Raw genomic sequence first — 18516 nt, 5'->3', positions numbered from 1 at the left:
TGAAGAAAAACAACAAACATCATGATGCGACATGGAAAGACATGGAATAACTCTCCTTGACCCTTTTTTCTCGCTTGATCTTTCTATTAAAGTCAATCAACTAAAATAGTGTCAAAAAATGCCCATTTGTGGGATCTCGAATTTGTCGACATAGTGTAACATTTGACAAAGTGATCTTTCCACAACTCAATTCACTGCGTAGCTTCTTATCCATCCTCTCCGCTAGTTTTCAGCAGAACCGTAAAAAACCCAGCTCAAAACTAAAACAGGACCTAATTGATGCGAATTATATCGCTTTTGGGAACTGAGGAGAAGAGAACACGAGAAAGGGTCTGACGGTTTCGGTACGGGCCTCGGGGTCCCATTGGCAAAGGGTTTGAAGGCCGCCTGGTTACTGAGTCTAAAAAATGCTCGCACTGGTTGATAAGGGTGTCCTTTTTGTGCGCACATTTCGCATGTTAGTAACTATAGACTATTGTGCGCCCAAAAGTGATCAATAGATTTGAACCAAAGATTTTTTTTCGAAAGAAAAAAAAAGTATAATAATTGGCGAAATAAAGTTCGCCTCATTGGAACACAACGAGAGAAAAAAAGGTGTTGATAAATTTGTTTGTATTCCCTTATTAGATGGGAACGGTGAAAGAAACACTGTAAAGCACCGAATTCTCATCATGAGTCTTTCTGTGATTTGTCATAATGCCGAGAGTATTAATATAGTTGAAGTGGATGATTTCATATTGACTCTCATTATCACCCAAAAAAGATGCAATGCGATAGGATGTGGGTCGTATGTTTGTTGTCAAAGCATGTCCAGTTTGTCTGGCCTATGCTCAAAAAAAGCAATCCGTGTTTGGTGTGACATGCATTGATGTATTGACATCGATTTTCCTAAAGCTTATTGAGACCGATTCTATTCTTGCAGTAAACAAATCTTTTTGAGAACGGGAATGACTCAAAGATGATCTCGATCCATTTGTTTATCTTGAAAAATATCTGACCCACGTCAATATTTTTATGGTTGCAATACTTTATGTTTTGCTTCTTCAAATTTCCATTCGTTATACAAGTTTTATCGTGCGGAATGAAACCGTCGTTTCCTTTTTGGCCTAAAGAGAAAAAAAAGAAATTTGGTAAACCTTTTTTTTTTTTTTTCCAGTTGAACAGATAGTAATAAAAAAAAGGCTTTTTATATTGTATTTCTGGTGACGGCAAACCGAATGGTTAAGATTTGTCAAGAGAACCGGTTGATTACCAATGATTCATGTGGCATAGTTGCTATGAATAAAACTGAATTGTTCTAAATTATGAACAATCCCCATTCACATTCTCAGATCAAAAAAAAATCTTACAGCCACTTGCATACCGCATTTCAGGAAGCAAAATGATGTTTATATGATGACATGAATCAACCAATTGTATTACCCTGAATTTATTCTCTGCGTCACAGCACTAGGGCCTTCTTTTTAAGGTTACTGGAAAAAATACACTAGCATGTGTGCCCCGTGTATGAGATTCTCGCTACCAGCCGAAGCTTGGAAAATTTGAGCATGATGACCGGAAAAAAAAGCTTTTTGGCGCGGCGATAATCCTTGCCTGAAAAATGAACGGCTCAGTAAGCGTTATTCGCTATTCAACTCCAAGTAAAGTAACAGCAGATGGATAATTTAGATGTAAAGAATTCTTTGATAAAGGGAATTGATGGTAGTTATTACTTTATTACATGGAGGAGAGAGAAAAGGAATTTTCGTTCAAGGCTCTAACAGAAGTGATTCAGGATACCCACAGAAAGAATAAATAAACCCACTTTGACACGACCATCCGTGAAAACTTGTTTAAGCAGAGATGGTTTGTGTGGCGCTTGGTGGTGTGCATCTGCATCGGCGTTGGAGGAAGATTCGGGGCCCAGAGCAGTGGTTTCGTGGGATGAGGGTGAGGAGGAAGAGGACTTTTGGGATGGTACGTTGAGTTGGTCAAGTGAAATGGCTGTATCGGGAGGTGACTGATTGATGGTGTCTTGATTGTTGGTGGGTAACAGGGGAACCGGCTGATATCCGCCCACTTGCAACGACGATGGTGGTGAGGTCTGGGAACGTGAACCTGGGGAGGGAGGAATGGTGTTGGAGCATATCCATTGCGTTAATTCCGCCGTGGCTTGACTGAGGTAATAACAAATGAAAACAAACACGAGGCTCGACAGTGTCAAATTCAACCACCAGCCAAGCCCGCGATTCCATGCTGGATTCATCAGCACCACCAGTAATCCTTTGGTATCGCCAGCGAGCCACATGTGAAATTGACCAATAAACGTTTCCAACGAAATCTTGCCAAAGAAAATGAAGAACCGCGACGACGTATTGCGTAATCCAACCGTCGCGTTTCGTAGTATAACAAAGGCAAGGATCGGTAGCCACGAAATATAAGGATGATACTGATTATACACCAGCTTATTCGGTCGCGATTGCTCAAACCAAAAGTACCAAATCATGACAACGATCGAACCTCCTATGGCTGACTTCTTGACTAAGGGCCACATGCTGCGTTCGGTCCACTTTTGCTCCATACACTTGATATACGCCAAAGCGCTCAGCATACCGACATACACAATGTATGCATCGAGACCCAGCCGGAACCGCCATTCCGAAACATTCCAGTGAACGTTGAACAAATATTCCAACACATCAAAGACTGTTTCGAGTACCCCCGGGAGATGGATCAAGGCCGCAGTGAGAATGGAAGCGACACCAATCTTGGCCAGCATAAAACCGGTATGTTGATTCGCCGAGTGATAAACATACATGGTGATCCAAATGACAAAGAACCAGAATGAAACCAAAGGGGTAAAGTAGTAGCTCAGATAATCCGTATCCATCAGATACTGAAGGACAAACGTTAGCATGTTGAGCCGTACCATCACATTGAGCACGCGAGCCAGACCAAAGTCGGCCTTTTTGTAAAAGAAGAAGAAATGGCCGTAACCCGTTTGGAACAGATATGCTGCGACAAGGCATCGAACCGCGTTGTAGATTCCCGACGTCCCTGAAGCCCCAGTAAAGTGGTACACGAGAATGATGATCTGCATCCATCCTTTCCACTCATCGGTTTGATCTCGGTTGAGGAACCCTTTATCCTTCTCCTTCTTGATCCGCAGTGTCGCCACCCCAGCCACAGCCACAGCTGTCATGAGAATGCCAAATTGAAAGGGATCGAAATGTTTGTGGGCCTTTGCAAAGATGTGGGTTCGGTCGCCAAAATACATGTAAATCACTCCCAGGCCAAAGATAAAGACAGCATTCAGAACAGATTCGGACGGATACCAACGGCGTAAGAATTGGGCCATGGCTTCTTTACAACATCAAAATAGCAACAGGTGAGTATTTCTTGCAACTCCGTGATGATAATAATGTATCTGTACTTACTTGATTCGGTAACATAGAAACCGATGGGAGCCCACAGGAGAAAGAGCAGGAAAAAGATGTTTTGGTACCATTTTGGTAAAGGATAGCTGGAACAGCAGGTGGTGGCCATGGGGAACGCCTTGGGCAAATGGTCATTACAGCGATAGTTGAGTGCCATCTGAACCTGCATTTGCGTCACCGGTTCCGAGTAGTGAAGGCCATCCTCTGTCATATTCGTAGATTCGGTCGTAATCAGATTCCATACAAAAGGGACGGCAAATGGGGTAAGAGGAGAAGCGAGTTGCTCCTTTTCATAGATATAGTCGTTCATTCTTTTGATCTTGGCCTCGGTAATTAATCGTAGTCGTTCGGGTGAAAGCATATCGAACTGAGGCATTTCTACGGGAGCTAACATGACAGCGTCGGCTACACGGCTGGATCGCTGCACGGCGTCAAATACGCGATCAATGGCATCCCGATAATCTTCCATAAATTCCTTGCCCAGGTAACGCATATGCCACATGCCCGTGCCCATGACAAGCAAACTAGGTCGACGATCGGATCCTTGTGCTTTGAGCAAGTCAATAGTGGCGGATGAATTCAAGTAAGGATCCCACCAGAAATCCAGATTGAGATGATGTTCTTCTAAGGTGAAATGGCGATCGCTGTGTCGTTCGCCTTCCAGGTCAATGTCAGGACGCATCATTTTCGCCAATGCAAAGTATTGCTGTCTGACTGTGGAATCGCCGATATACAATATGTGCGAGTGTTGAAGACAAGTGGCCGTGTCTTTGGGTTGATATGTATGCATCATACAAGCGGATGGTTGCCAGGCACTAAACCGATCGTCCAGCCACCATCCGTAGTTCAGCATACTTTGACATCGGGTAGGATCCTGGGGAGCTGATGATTGCCACGGTGAGTGATGAGTCCAAAAAAGAAAAAGGTTGTTACGACAATTAGCGATCGTTTATAAAAGCACTTACTGTAAAACAGTCGGGTCAAGATGGTGAAGAGAACTAGAGTAAATGTCAAGCCTACACCAAAAATGGCCGTTCTAGAAGAGAAAAAGCCAAGACCATTGCTGGGAGCGCCCATTATGAAAGGAAGGGAAGGATACAAAAAGCAGGGACACAGCGGTTCTAGGCACCTAGGATTCCACGCTTAACAAGAAAGGGAAAAAAAACCAGGCTTTTGGCACTTTCATTAGTGAAGCGTAATTTTTTTGTCTGGAATGAATGCAGTATGAAGTTTTTGTCCAATCAAAACCATGATCGATCTGTTAGCTGAAAAAAACAGCGACCATGTCGATCCATCTCCCTTTTAACCTTATTGTGTAACAACAAGACCAAAAATAACCCTCTTTCTCACGAAGATGGCTTTTCTCCGTTGTTCCTGGTCTAAAGGAAAAGGACAACGCAGTCAGAAAAAAAAAGGTCCAAGAATGTGGCTGCGTTCAATTTATTAGTTTGGACACACCGCATGCCCATCCAACAACACCTTTCGTCAGAAATTCACGAAAGCCCGTTCCTATTGGTTGATAAGTTGAGGTTTATACCACGGCCTGGAATCGATGGCATAGTTTTGTAGTGCAAGTGCTTAACAGAGTACCTTGACAAAAAGAATGTGTTTAAAACAAGAGCTTATGTGCAAAAAATTACTCTGCACAAAAGAATAATGAAAAGAGGAACACTTTGTTGAGCACACATTTTTGTTGAACGACTTCATTGTGAAAATCGACAACAGTGCTCCTTTTTTTTTTTGGTGAATCACCTGTTTTGGTTGATTTCTCCCTCTTTCAAGTATATTCTTGTTTTGAAGTACGTGCCTACCGCAATCGCCATCATCATTATCCAGTTGTGGCATTTCTGGGATGAATGCTATGGCGCGTAAAACAAAAACTTGTTACGTTTTTCACCCGTGTTTGAAAGTCAAAAAGCATACAGCACTCCACAATCCCTTCGACGACACATGGAGAAGCACAATATGCAGTTGCCACCCCGTATAACAGGAATCAGACGATATGATAACGAACAATATACTTATGTTAAGATTACCAACCCACAGGCACATCGGCTGCCCTACCTGCATCCCTCACTGTAGGGAAATCGACGAGTTGAAGGCCCACTATTATGCCAGCCATGTAGAAACCTTACCAAAAGAATCAACGGCCACACCACAGGAAGAACTAGCGACAGGGGATCAACCATGCTCCAGCAGTCAAGACCAGTCTAACAAACGACGCTCAAGCAAGGTCCTTGCTGAATTGCTGGATCCATCATGCTTATCGTTTCCGTCTCTTGATCACGGTTATCATCTGTTGGTACAAGACTTCGATGTAACAATGGCATTCCATAAGCTGCAGCTTTTATTACCTCAGCACAAATGGAAGTTGTCACTCGAAAACCACATCCACTGCACCATGGCTGCCAGTCATATTTTGCTCTTCTCACGACACCAGTACCCAGAAGATCTGGCACCATATTTCAGCAATGACAATCTCATTGCCATCATCAATTGGAATGAGACAAAATATGGCATTAAACGCCTTCCAATGTTGATGGGGACAGCTATCAACCGTTGCGCATCTTTTGGATTTGGATCTCCCTGTTGTGCACAGGCTACGGAGGGTCAATGCAATTGGACAAAGGGGTAGTGTTAAGTTATTTCACAAGGCAAGGCTAAGCAAGAACAAGGCAAGAACAAGGCAAGACAAGGGCCAGGACAAGGACAAAGGCAAGGACAAGGGCAAGGACAAAAGAAGCACAATTCTTGACTGAGGTTTATTCATGATCCAGGCGGAGGCATCTACCTCCGATGGATCAATGAAATGACTTTGGAAGCTCGACAACATGCGGATCTATCAACCAAAACGACCAGGTATATGTATAAGCCGTTTTGGTCGGTATGACATGGATCTCGCACCATGGCTATGGAGAATCGAAGTCAGCTACCCAAGGCGGCAACAACTATTCAGTTTGTCGGGGACCTACTTCGTGTTGGCATGTTCTGCAAGAATGCGCTCGATACGCAAAGCATGGAAGGTGTACTGGGCCTGCAGCAGATCGGAAGAATGGTTACATTCTACGTTTGGTTTTGCCATCGATGGGCCTTTATGTCATGTACGAGCTGGAGAAAGTCAAGATCCCTAGCTGCTTGGATGATTTAACTAAGCTCATCATGGATATGCCTCGCGTTTGTCGCGTTCTTGAGACTTTCGATCGTATCTGCAGGCCGTCTGTAAATCTAGCAATGCCTGGCAGACATCGCTCAACAATCCGCCTTCGAAGGGATTTTTTCATCATCCCAAGACCGCAAACGATCATGTTTCTTTGAAATATCAGCTCAAAAATCAGAAGTTATTTTACCAATGTGTGCTTTTCTTTTCCCTAAGCATTTTGTTAAGAGGTTTATCCGACATTGTGCTAAGCCTTTTGCTTACAAAAGTGCTTAACAACAAGTGCTCCCTTTTTAGTTTTCGACATTTATTCACTTGGCGGAATACAGCTTGATTGCTGGATCAGTCCGACATTATTGTTGGACACCGAATTTTTTTTTCCTTTTGCACGATATCAGCTTAGAAATTAACGACTTTTTACTCTTACTGGCGGTTGACGATATCGACTTTTTAGGGAATTTGAAACAAAATGACTCACTTTGTCTCTCTTTAGCTTTGCTTTTTCGGACCCTCAATAACCCCCATCGATATTTGACTCCGACAAGTATGCATTTTGACCGCAGTCCGTCTCCCCACCTTGACGACGTGCATAAAAACCAGCACCTTCAGGAAACTGACTTGCAACCATTCCACCCATCACCCTTAGTATGCGTCACGATTTCAGGGATTGGTCAAACTCACTTTGGAACAAAAGTGCCGAGTTAGGAGCTCTGCCGCCAGAAGTCGACGACGAAGGCAACATTGAATACAAAGTAGGTATTTTTATTTTTTTCGCAGTGTATAACTTGAGAGTGTAACTCCATTCATACTCAACCCGTCCAATTACTTTTGAACAGTTAAAACTGGTCAATCCGTCCTTTGAACGATTAGAACAATTGATTACCCAAATGAAGTGGAGGTAAATGGTTGTTATAATTGACCACTTGTATCTGTCTTGCTGTTGCCATTTCTGACTTTTCTCACAGGTTATCAGAAGGTGACGGAGAAGCCATGTATGAAATTGGGGTCGACGATGACGGCACTTTTATTGGTACGTACAAGAGAACCTCGAACAAAACACGAAAAACAATAAGGCAGAGAAAATAGGGAGATACAGTAGAGAGATCGAGATTTGCTGACAATTTTGTTTTGGGTGTGTGTGTTCAGGTCTGTCTCGAGAAGACATGTCTGCTTCCTTGGCAACGCTGCGAAAGATGGCCGACGCACTGAATGCCGATGTGTCCATTGTGCGTGAGATTGTGCTCGATCGTTTAGCCAAAGTGGTGCGAAAAAAGCCCACCCCAGGGTATGTGGTGATTGAAGCATTAATACGCAAGCGACCGTCCGACAAGTTGGACAGATTCACGGATATCCGGATTGCCATTGTGGGTGGGGACGGTGCTGGTAAATCGTCGTTGTTAGGAAGATTGACTTATGGCATTAACGATAATGGCCGAGGACGTGCACGATTGAATTTGCTGCGGCACCGTCACGAGATCGAATCAGGAAAGACGTCGTCCATTGCGCACGAGATCATGGGCTACGATTCGGAAGGCAACACCATCAACTACACCACCAACAATGTCAGTTCTTGGGAACATATTTGTGAGCTGAGCAGCAAAATCATCACCTTTTTGGACACATGCGGCCATCCAAAATATTTGCGCACCACCATTGCCGGCCTTACCGGCTACGCTCCTGATTACGCTTGTCTCGTTATTTCAGCCACCACAGCAGGATTATCAGACATGACTCGTGAACATTTGTCGCTCGCCGTGATGTTGGATGTGCCTGTCTTTGTGGTAATTACCAAGATCGATATCGCTACGCCCGATCAATTGCGCCATACCTTGACATCGCTATTGGGTCTGTTAAAGGCGCCGTGGATGAGGAAAATTCCATTGTTTGTTCGATCCAAAAACGATGTCATGCTCAGTGCTCCGCATTTTGCCCGCCATGGTCCTGAAGTTCCCATCTTTCTTGTTTCCAATGTCTCGAGCGACAACATTCATCATGTGGAACAGTTCTTCAACTTGCTGCCAAAACCTGCCCGAGCCCACGAACAACTACTGGAAGAACCGGTGGAATTCCAAATTGAAGAAGTCTATTCCCTTCCAGGTACGATATGAATGATTCCATGTGAATCTAGATAGCTGTCCCAATGATAAAAAAAATCTGTTGGTAGATGTGGGCATTGTGATAGGTGGCATGCTGCGCAAAGGACGCATCAATATCAAGGAACCTGAAGAGCAACGCACCTACCATCTCGGTCCGGATGCCAAAGGTCACTTTATTAGGGTGACAGTATCGTCGATCCATCGCCACAGAGTACCGTGCCATTACATCCACTGTGGTCAGACGGCTACGCTGGCCATCCAATCGCCTGATCTGGTCCATTGGCCTGTCAGTAAAGGGATGACGTTACTTGGCATGGATACGCCGGAAAGTTATTTCGAGTTCGAGGCCGATATGATTGTGCTCTACCATCCCACCGGCGTCACCAAAGGCACCTCGGGTATGATCCATATGGGATCAATCCGACAACGGGCACAGATTACCAGCATTTCCATTGCCCATAAAGAAAACGAAAAGGCCGAGACCGGTTTGCATACCTCGCTTTCTACACCGACTTTTTACAGCGGATCGTCGTCTACAGATGTTGTGCAATCGTCCAGATCGTCCCATGTACGGACCCAAAGTACGGACGGCGATACAGCCACGTCAGGTCACCATGCCCTATGCATCTTTCGTTTCCTCTACAAGCCTGTCTACCTCCATGCCGATGCTCAGATTCTCTTTGTGGAAGGCAAAGCCAAATGTTTGGGACGGATTACTCGCGTGATTCCCCGAACACGCTCCATAGACACACCTTGAAGAAAAACGGTGGGCTCTCTTTACTGAAATCAATGTTTCCAGGGGACCACATTTCTTATCATTCCCCAGAGAGGAAGCCTCCTCGCTTTATATCTCAACCGCGCACACCGCTGCCGACCATCCTATTCACTGAATCCGAACGGCCAGCAAAATTGCAGCAATTTTCTCTGATACATTTCTTACTTTTGTCACATGAATGGATAGTTTGACCTTCCTTTCCATTTTCTTTACTTTTTACCAGTCGTTTATACTACACTATAGGAGATAAATATATCCTCTGACTCCGCACTTGTCAATATTATGCTACCTTCCTTGTTTGCCAATTAGCAAAAAAAAAGAGATTTTCTAATGGATAAGTACAGTTTTTCTTTTTTTGAAAAAAAAAGGGAAGGTCTAGGATAATTTACAGATAATCTACATGATGGACGGAATGGGATAGCAAGATGCCTTATTCTTTGGATGGATTGCCTCGGAACCACCACGGGAAGCGAGAGCGGGCTTGCATTTCCAAAGGTAGTTGAGGCTCTCCGCTTCCTCCTCCTCCTCCTCCTCGACGTTTGCTTCGGATCTCACGGATCTTTCTCACCAATGGTTGCCACATGTATTGCTCGCCAAAGGTCAGATAACCAAGACCGATGCCTGCACCAGCTAAATGAGCCTAAAACCGTACAAAACAACGAATGATTAAGGCACACATAATTATTAATGTATAAAAAACGCGGTACTCACAAAATGATCAAAGGCTCTCCATCCGCAGATAATGCCAAGAGCGTCCATGGTCATCAAACCCCCCACAGCGGTGCTAGAGGTTCAAAAAAATGTTAGTTCAACATATCCTTAAGAAATGTATACATTTCTTAGTAACAACCCACCTTATGGTGATAGGTATAAAAGGCAGAAAGGCGATGGCCACTTGGGCGTGAGGATGAATGATGGCGGTGGCTGTCAGTAAACCATAGAGAGCCCCGCTCGCACCAAGACTGGGAGCCAGCATTCGTCGAGGATGCAGCCTCAAATTACCGATATGGCTGATTATATTGGCGCCAATGCCGGTACCGAGATACATTGCCAGGAATTGTTCTCTACCGAGTTCGTCATACACCAGAGGGCCAAACGACCAAAGACCAAGCATATTGAAACCAAGATGGAAGAACGAAGCGTGTGAAAAGCAACTGGTCAGTAGGGTGATGGATCGTCCCGAGCCCGGGTGATGCGTAAACCAACGTGTCATGAATGGTGCCATTGCTGGTATTTGCCACAGTGAGAAGACAGCGAGATTGATCGCAATGAGGGCTGCCATGGTCTTGTCTGCTTCTGAAAAGCCTGCATACTTGTCGGCTAACATGGTGATGGCATCGTCAAGTGCTGGGGGTAGTTCAAGCTTGTCCAAAGTTCGTCGAACTTTTCTCATGAAGAGCCGCGATTTCTCGTCCAACATGTCTCTTTTTTCCCGCCAAAGAGCGGCCATGAGGCCTTCTTCGTCTACTTGACCGCCTCTGAAGGACCAACGTCGGAATCGATCACGGATATATTGCAGTCGAAGCCAACTCTTCTGCGATTCATTATCGTATACGACCGCCGCTGTAACGTATATACCTGCGGAAGCTGCGAGCCCAAAAGCTATGGGGCGAAAATAACGAAACTCTGCTGCTCGATTGGGCATCTCAGGAGGCGGGCGCACTGGTGCCGGCATGGGTTGATGATACTGTTGGACTAATCTTGCACCGGAAAATAACCGGACCGAGGGCAACCGTCGTGGCTGCGCTCCATGTCGTAAAAGTAAACGTAACTGAAAAGACATTAGCAGCAGTAAGCAATGAACGGACAACTTTTAACCAGTGAAGTCGCCTCTTTTTTTTGGCTGCTGGGGAAATGAAAGATGCTGGGTGAATGACTGACTCCACAGCGGCTGTGTACGAAAAATTTGCGTCATTTACAACCACAGTTGACCTCTTCCTCTCTCCCATGCTCCCTCCCCTCAAACAAAGAGGTGATCCCTGCTTTTGAATCAATCATCTTTTTATATGCGTAAAGATTGATTTAATAGACCCTATTTTGACCCATAAACGATTTGAGTTACGGTTATAGGTGGATTTAACTGATAAAAATCATCAAATACGCTATTCCTTGTATCAAAAATAATGCCATCTTTTTCGATGATTTTGATTTCACTGAACCCTGATACATTTCAATGACTTGGTTCATGTGAGCCCTATTTCTGTCACACTCGCATTACATAGAATGATTGAATGAAAACTTCTTTATTTTGGAAAACATGAATATTTTGATCAAGGGAAAAACTATGTCCAAAAACAAGGGAAAAAGAGAGTAAAAAAAAAGACACCTTCTCTGGACAAAGAAGAATGTGGTATGCTACATGCTATCTAGTTATTTTTTTTTCCAATTCTATTTACCAAACACTTGACCGAGAACGTTCTTCACACCAGCATCCACACGATTCATGGCTTCTTTACCGGCATTGCCACGTTGCTTTAAAGCATCGGCATCAACCTCACGCTCCACAAAGGCACGCTGCTTGAATGTTCGTCGAAGTTCCTTCTCCTCTTCACCACGCTTTCGCTTCTTTTCTTCTAATCGATTGATCATCTTTGCCCGTTCCACATTCTGGATATATGTCTTGTTCTCGCGGTTCGATTGCGCAATTTCGGCTTGGAGTCGCTGTTGACGAGCCATTCTCTCATAGGCTATGCAAGAAAAAAGAAAGTGAGTTCACTTAGTCATGCCACTTCAAGGAAAATTGAACTTACCCATCTGTTCATTCAAGTGATTCCATTTGAACTTTGGTAAATATTTAATGTTCCACATTTCATGGTAAAAACGATCTTTGCGACGTCCACCGATTTGCTTCATATTCAAAAATAAAGCCAGTGCCTTGGCTCGCTTCTTGTCCTTGAATTCTACCCAACCTTCCGTATAATTCACACTACGATTCTTTGTATACTTCTTTCGCCGAGCTGTAATTTTAGGATCTATTCATTTACAACCACGCGTCAATATCCATACTCGACTTTTTATAAGATCCTAGGCTTAGCAAAGGCTGATTTTACCTTCAGGAGCAAGATACATGCGGCCGATTTCCGCATAGTGACTGAGAAGTGAACGTAGCTTGTGTGGGGTCATAAACGGAGGAATGCGAGACAAATAACAAACACCAGTTTTCTTTTGTTCCTCTTCAAACTTTTCAAGTTCTTCGGCGGTCAGTTTTTTGACCTTTTTCTTTTTACGTGATTTATCTTTGGATGCCGTTCCCGGTTGTGTCTCGTCAGCATGTCCATCGTTAGTCTTTGATGCATCGTCATCCGCTTTTTCCTCGGTTCCTTCGTCGTCCGAGGACTCTTCGCCCGATTCACCCATGTTCTCGTGCTCAAGATCTGCGTCGGAATCATCATCAAGGTCCGAATCGCTTTCGCCACCACTGCCAAATGCTTGTGATCGTAATCGATGCGAACTAAAACGACTATCTTCTACTTCGTCTTGTTCAGCGGTCGAGTCGACATCACTTTCTTCTTCTTCCAATCCAAACAAATCTTGCTTTTCTTTATCTTCAGCGCTCATGATCCCAATCGAAAAAAAAGGAAGGTAATCGGATCTTTCCCAGCCAACACTTTCCACGCCTCGATCAAAAAAATTAGGCCGCATTGCAGGTGGCGTCCTTGGAGAAAAGACAGTCACAATCCTGCAGATTAAAGAGCACACTCACCAATTAAAATCAGTACGTCTGTTCACTATACTTATAATCACCATCAAATTTTTCTGTATAGATGCCCTGAGGTGCAATGCTTATAGCAATGGTTTTTCAAAATCATCAATACCCTCGAAGCTGTCAATACTCGCATTATGTAAGGGTAGGGGAAATTCGAACCGAGGACACGGACAGTGGAAACAGCGGATGTAAGAAGAGATTGTAACCCATCCTTCATAACTCTGGTTATGAATGTCAATGCACCCTTAAACAAAATAGGAGGCGTGTCACAAGAAAAGAGGCTGGGAATGCTGGGCAACGTCAATGAAGCACTGTGTTCCCCAAGTCCAACTATCAGCGTTCATGCATGTGGTTGTATTGTCACGAAAGCATTCATATGATTGGGTACCGATATAAACATTATAGATGTAGAAACCAAGGAGAGTGAAAAAGATAACGAGATACGATCAATCGATCTAAAAAGGAAATTTCAGTTACCCAAGGATCATGTGCCGAGTTGCCGACAATTTTTTTTTATTGTTCAACGTTTTATCACTGGATCCCGGTTTTTACGATTGGCGTCACGTTACGATTCTCAGGTGTCTTGTTTTTGGTTTTTTTCACGCAATGCAATGATAAACACTACCGTAACAAGATAAATTTACCTGTTACTACAGGGTAATACACTAACCGAGACAAATGCGATCGACGAATTTCTACAAACATGGTTATTATTTCCACGACATGCCACTCTTCTTCCGAATCCGTGCCGGAAAGAGATAATGAATTCTTCGGATAAAGGAAATTTCACAAACGAACACGAATCACACATGGCGGTGTCAAATCGAATTAGCGACAATAGGACTAGCGTCGTTCGTCCTTATTTTTTTTTTTTTTTTTTTTTTTCGGATGGTTTCGATCTCCCTCAAAACGTTGAAATGGCCTGACGAATCCTGAAATCCCTATTTTCCTGAATTTTCTTAGTCATTAAAATCCCGAAAGACAAATGAACGCGAATCCGAGACAAGGCAATCGCCATTTATGGAAGTATATAGTATTTTAGTAAAGGACAAGAAAGTTGGGTGATTAAAATGAGATTGATCCAATACTACTGCATATAGCCAGGAGGGATTTTTTCAAGAGGTATTATGGATCGGTTCTGCGTGGGATATTTTTCAGTATTTGTGATGCGTGGACCGAACCTTGAGTGACATGATCGGACGAGAAGGGGAAATATGTGCCAAATGTGGAACCCGGGACATGAAATCCAGGGTCCGATAACCAACCTCTTACTTGAAGATAGCGGACCGTGTTGAACTGGGAAAATGAGTCATCAAAGGGAAACCGACCAGTTTCCCATTGAGCCATGGTGAAGGAAAGCTGGAAAGGGTAAAGTAACCGTTGGCAACACGGTCCACTTATGGTAGCACCCGTTCAATTGGGCTAAATGGTGTGCGTTGCTGCCAATGGTTTTCTTTGCCTTCCATACCATCCTCTTTTGAAAGAATTTGTACGAATTCGGGTATTCAATATTTTTTCTATAACCGGAGGAAATACCATAAACGGTCAGAATTTCCTTGCTAGGGAACAGCCAAAAAAGGAAATCCAGATGCTTCACCTTTTTTTTTTTGCGCACACCATCGTGCGAAAATTACTTTTTCAAGATGGGTTGACCACCCGTTATCACATGACGGTCTTTACCATCAAACGGCGTCAGTTGCTGATTGGTGCAATGACACACAATTTTTTGGCATCTTCAAGATCTCCTTTTTGTGATTTCTGATAAGTCGGACCAGAATCCATGCGCATACATTTGTATATATAATCTGCACTTTGCCGCCTTTTTTTCTATTTGACACAAACTCTCTTTTTTTTATATATTTGTTTATATAACCGTTTTCTTTTCTTTTCCTTTTTTTTTTCTCTGCAACTTTTTTTCCTTCACCTTCCCATCGTCCGGTTCCTTCTGCTGTTTCTTCTTCTTCTTCTTTCACCATGAAGGAAGAATATCCTGCCAGCTATAATGATGAAAAAATCGAATATGAAGTGCGATCAACGCCTGAAGACGTCGTCGACCACCAAGAACAAGTCGTGATCAAAGACGATCAACCTTTCGGTGTCAATTTCATTGAAGAAAGTCAATTTACATGGCGATCTTCCATTGTTGGAGCCTTGCTTGGCTGTGTTGTTGGTACGTTCAGTTTTGTAATACCATTACGGGTGCCATGGATATTCATGCCTATTCTTATTTTTTAGCTGCATCCAACACCTACCTCGGCTTGAAAATTGGTTGGACATTCGGTGCATCATTGTTTGGTGCCATTTTCTCTTTCGCCATCCTCAAACCAATGTCAAGAATCCTCCCTCCTCGATGGGGCGGAGGCTACTTTGGTCCCAAGGAAAATTGTACGGCTCAGTCGGCCGCTACCACAGCCGGTGGTCTTTCCGCTGGTTTTGTGGCCGGTATTCCTGCCATGTACAAATTGGGTTTAATGACCACGCCTCGTGAAGACGCTGCCGCTTTGGTCCTTTTCACCATCGCCGCCGCATTCTACGGTCTGTTCTTCGCCGTTCCCCTTCGTAACCATTTCGTTGTCAAGCAGGACTTGACTTTCCCTACCCCTCGTGCCGCCGCCACCACCATTATCTCTCTCCACAATTCCGTCGAAGGTGAACAGGAAGCCATGAAGAAAGCCAAATGGATGGCTCTCTGGTTCGCCATCTCATTCATTTGGACCCTGATTGCCTATTTTGTTCCTTTCTTTGATACCCGTAAGTGTTGTGGCACCGATTCGATCGCCGCCGCGTTTTTTTAAATGTTTTTTTTTTCCTTGTTTTTCCGATCCGCTCCAACTCACACAACATTTTCCCATGTCATCTTAGTTCACATTCTCTGGTATATCGGTAACGCCGCAGGCTATACTCCCTTGATCAGTGCTGATGCCACATGGGGATGGAACTTCAAATTCGATTTCCCATTCTGGGGTGCTGGTCTCATGACTCCCGGTTCGACATGTGTGACATTCTTCCTTGCCACCCTTCTTTTGTACGGAGTGATCGGTCCTGTCATGGTTGTCCAAGGTCATTTCGTCAAAGCGTATGGTTTCACAGATGAAGGTGATACTGCACAATCCTTCTATTTGTGGCCCGGTATTGCTCTGATGGTCATTTCCTCGTTTGCGGAAATGTTGGTTCGTTACGACACCTTGTGGCGTGGTATCAAGGGCGGTATTCTCGGACTTCGTGATGCTTCTGTCAATTGCTACTACAAGGTCAGATCTCTGATGGGTCATCAGAATGGTGACAGAAAGCACACCGAGATGGAGCGTGATCCCGATGAAATCTTCAGCGACAGCGAATTGGTGCCTGCTTGGTGGTGGATTCTCGGTACCTTCATTTCCATTATCTTCACTTGCGCTATTTGCGGTGAATACTTTGGTATGCCCGTGTACCAGTCCATTGTAGCAGTTATTCTTGGTTTTATCTTTGCCTTTGTCGGTATTCAAGCAGCTGGTGAGACGGATATCAATCCTACCGGTAGTATTGGTAAAATGTCCCAGCTTGTGTTTGCCAAGATGCCGGCCGATTCGCTCCAACAGGTGCAAAAGAACAACTTGATGGCCGGTAACATTTCTGCTTCGGCCGCTTCTCAGGCTGTCGACATGGTCGGTGATTTGAAGACGGGTCAATTGGTCGGTGCTTCGCCTCGTTCCCAGTTCTGGGCTCAATTTATCGCTTCCTTCTTCGCTATTGGTATCGCCGTCGGTCTGTTTATTCTTTTCGCTGATGCTTATCCTTGTATTACGTCCATTCCTGTTCCGGGTGTCGAGGAAAAGTGTGAATTCGGTCTTATTGCCGTGACTGCTTGGCTCAAGGTGACTCAGCTCTTGACCGGTGGTGGTGATCCTTTGTCGCGTGCTTGTATCATTGTCACTGCAGTGTGTGCTGTGGTGGCGGTGATTGGTCCTTTCTTCCGTCACTTCCTGTTGCCTCAAAAGTATCATCGTTTCTTCCCTTCCATGAGCGCTATCGGTATTGCCATGATCAACAGCAGCCCCGAAGTGCCTTTGTCCATGCTCCTGGGTTGGATCTTTGGCAAGATCTGGAAACGATTCGCACGCAACAGCTACGACAATCTCATGTACAGTGCTGCTGGTGGTATGATTGCTGGTCAAGGTATCTCGGCTATCTTGCAAGCTGCTTTGAAGATTGGCAACGTCGAGGGCAATGTGATTGTCGCTTCTTGCATTGACAAGTTGGTCGACAATTGCCCTTAAAAACCTCCTTTTTTTTTTCTCTATTTTTTATTATCCCTCTGCGCTTTTTTGTGTATATATGCGTTCACCATCACCGCTTACTACCCTTTGTCCCTTTCTATAAACCTTTTTTATTTCTCTTTTTTCTTTTATCCCTATTAACAATTTACCATACAGTAGACGTTATGAAGTCTGCGCCACATAGTTTTTCTATCTTTTTATAATGCATTCAATTGCTCCCATTAAAAAATAATAGATTTGAAATCGGTTCCTTTCTTCATCAGGAATGTTGATGCCAAAAGTATGCATAATTTTGGAAAGAGCGTTTTCGGGACGGATTGAATCAATACTGCACCCAAGCGGCGGGTTACTCACTTGAACGACTGCGCCCAAATGTTGTAAAAGCAAAGATTTTCAATATCGATCTCTCGATCTGCCACCAGTTACGCGTCAAGATTACAATTGGATGTGCAGCTTCTCACCCAGCTTGCTCAGATTCGACAGAGACAAGGGAATCGGCAACATTTGGTAACAGCCTGTGAAATTTGGAGAACTTTATTTGGACTTGAAGTATACCGCATCAACGGCTGCCAAGCTATTAATTGCCCAAGTTAATGCGTTTATGACCTAGCAAGCTTAAATAATTAAGCTTTTACCGTGCTGAATGGTTTCATAATCCTATTGACCATTATGCAGCAAAAAATTAAGCAAGCTATTTGCCGTTTATGGTAAAATAAACCATATTTGGGTGCCACAGCCACAGTAACAGTACCAGTTTGGAAAGTCTTGCATACCGTGCTATGGATTTGGATAACTGCTTCTTTTTACTGATATCAAACTAACATGCTCCATATTAGCTCACTCGACTGAATTGAATTCATTCCTCACGGAACATGATCAATTAAACTTTGAAGCATATAGCGAAACACAAACCGCCCTGCGATTTCTCCAGGAGTTTCGAAAAAAAAAATCCAAGCGTAGCATTCAGAAATAGTTAGCCATAAACTTAAATTCATGGCGTATTGCCTAAGCGGTCTGTACGTGGTAATATTGGAAAATTCGAAGTACTTTACAGCCTACATTATCAGGAATCCAAACAGGTGGTAATGCTTATGGATCGAAGCGTTATGG

At 43.9% G+C, this 18516-nt stretch overlaps 7 protein-coding genes across 7 annotated transcripts; 3 read left to right on the top strand and 4 right to left on the bottom strand.

Moving 5' to 3' along the window:
- Positions 1 to 1386: 1386 nt before the first annotated feature.
- BYT42DRAFT_589640 (10 TM acyl transferase domain found in Cas1p-domain-containing protein) lies at positions 1387 to 4652 on the bottom strand. The gene is made up of 2 exons (XM_051570403.1): positions 3417 to 4652; positions 1387 to 3342 (listed from the first exon to the last, which is right to left on the bottom strand). Exons 1-2 carry the CDS (start codon positions 4267 to 4269, stop codon positions 1757 to 1759), a joined length of 2439 nt encoding a protein of 812 aa, XP_051418461.1. The 5' UTR covers positions 4270 to 4652; the 3' UTR covers positions 1387 to 1756.
- Positions 4216 to 4652, bottom strand: BYT42DRAFT_161273 (uncharacterized protein). The gene has a single exon (XM_051562326.1). It carries the CDS (start codon positions 4491 to 4493, stop codon positions 4263 to 4265), a length of 231 nt encoding a protein of 76 aa, XP_051418462.1. The 5' UTR covers positions 4494 to 4652; the 3' UTR covers positions 4216 to 4262.
- A 1364-nt stretch (positions 4653 to 6016) lies between these two features.
- BYT42DRAFT_589637 (uncharacterized protein) lies at positions 6017 to 7028 on the top strand. The gene is made up of 2 exons (XM_051570402.1): positions 6017 to 6325; positions 6389 to 7028. Exons 1-2 carry the CDS (start codon positions 6303 to 6305, stop codon positions 6729 to 6731), a joined length of 366 nt encoding a protein of 121 aa, XP_051418460.1. The 5' UTR covers positions 6017 to 6302; the 3' UTR covers positions 6732 to 7028.
- A 192-nt stretch (positions 7029 to 7220) lies between these two features.
- Positions 7221 to 9426, top strand: BYT42DRAFT_550217 (P-loop containing nucleoside triphosphate hydrolase protein; the record flags this gene model as incomplete). Its single annotated transcript, XM_051566119.1, has 5 exons — positions 7221 to 7325; positions 7410 to 7471; positions 7539 to 7603; positions 7720 to 8670; positions 8738 to 9426. 5 exons carry the CDS (start codon positions 7221 to 7223, stop codon positions 9424 to 9426), a joined length of 1872 nt encoding a protein of 623 aa, XP_051418459.1.
- A 448-nt stretch (positions 9427 to 9874) lies between these two features.
- Positions 9875 to 11119, bottom strand: BYT42DRAFT_550216 (uncharacterized protein; the record flags this gene model as incomplete). Its single annotated transcript, XM_051566118.1, has 3 exons — positions 9875 to 10084; positions 10156 to 10228; positions 10299 to 11119. The coding sequence occupies 3 exons, from the start codon at positions 11117 to 11119 to the stop codon at positions 9875 to 9877; spliced, it is 1104 nt and encodes a 367-aa protein (XP_051418458.1).
- A 713-nt stretch (positions 11120 to 11832) lies between these two features.
- Positions 11833 to 13002, bottom strand: BYT42DRAFT_618730 (uncharacterized protein; the record flags this gene model as incomplete). The annotated part of the gene is made up of 3 exons (XM_051572326.1): positions 11833 to 12131; positions 12195 to 12416; positions 12495 to 13002. 3 exons carry the CDS (start codon positions 13000 to 13002, stop codon positions 11833 to 11835), a joined length of 1029 nt encoding a protein of 342 aa, XP_051418457.1.
- A 1975-nt stretch (positions 13003 to 14977) lies between these two features.
- BYT42DRAFT_608838 (OPT oligopeptide transporter protein-domain-containing protein) lies at positions 14978 to 17655 on the top strand. Its single transcript, XM_051571208.1, has 3 exons — positions 14978 to 15320; positions 15386 to 15901; positions 16013 to 17655. The coding sequence occupies exons 1-3, from the start codon at positions 15125 to 15127 to the stop codon at positions 17404 to 17406; spliced, it is 2106 nt and encodes a 701-aa protein (XP_051418456.1). The 5' UTR covers positions 14978 to 15124; the 3' UTR covers positions 17407 to 17655.
- Positions 17656 to 18516: the final 861 nt, after the last annotated feature.

Source organism: Radiomyces spectabilis (assembly GCF_025331425.1).
Source record: "Radiomyces spectabilis strain NRRL 2753 chromosome Unknown BYT42scaffold_18, whole genome shotgun sequence".
NCBI lineage: Eukaryota > Fungi > Mucoromycota > Mucoromycetes > Mucorales > Radiomycetaceae > Radiomyces > Radiomyces spectabilis.
This window is presented reverse-complemented; position numbering and strand designations above follow the sequence as displayed.

Coding starts and splice junctions, on each gene's coding strand:
- BYT42DRAFT_589640 (XM_051570403.1), bottom strand. CDS start 4,269: ATGCTGAACTACGGATGGTGGCTGGACGATCGGTTTAGTGCCTGGCAA. Junction 3,343..3,416: donor TTTCTATGTTACCGAATCAA/GTAAGTACAGAT, acceptor GATGTTGTAAAG/AAGCCATGGCCCAATTCTTA.
- BYT42DRAFT_161273 (XM_051562326.1), bottom strand. CDS start 4,493: ATGGGCGCTCCCAGCAATGGTCTTGGCTTTTTCTCTTCTAGAACGGCC.
- BYT42DRAFT_589637 (XM_051570402.1), top strand. CDS start 6,303: ATGACATGGATCTCGCACCATGG. Junction 6,326..6,388: donor ACATGGATCTCGCACCATGG/CTATGGAGAATC, acceptor TCGGGGACCTAC/TTCGTGTTGGCATGTTCTGC.
- BYT42DRAFT_608838 (XM_051571208.1), top strand. CDS start 15,125: ATGAAGGAAGAATATCCTGCCAGCTATAATGATGAAAAAATCGAATAT. Junction 15,321..15,385: donor CTTGCTTGGCTGTGTTGTTG/GTACGTTCAGTT, acceptor CTTATTTTTTAG/CTGCATCCAACACCTACCTC. Junction 15,902..16,012: donor TGTTCCTTTCTTTGATACCC/GTAAGTGTTGTG, acceptor ATGTCATCTTAG/TTCACATTCTCTGGTATATC.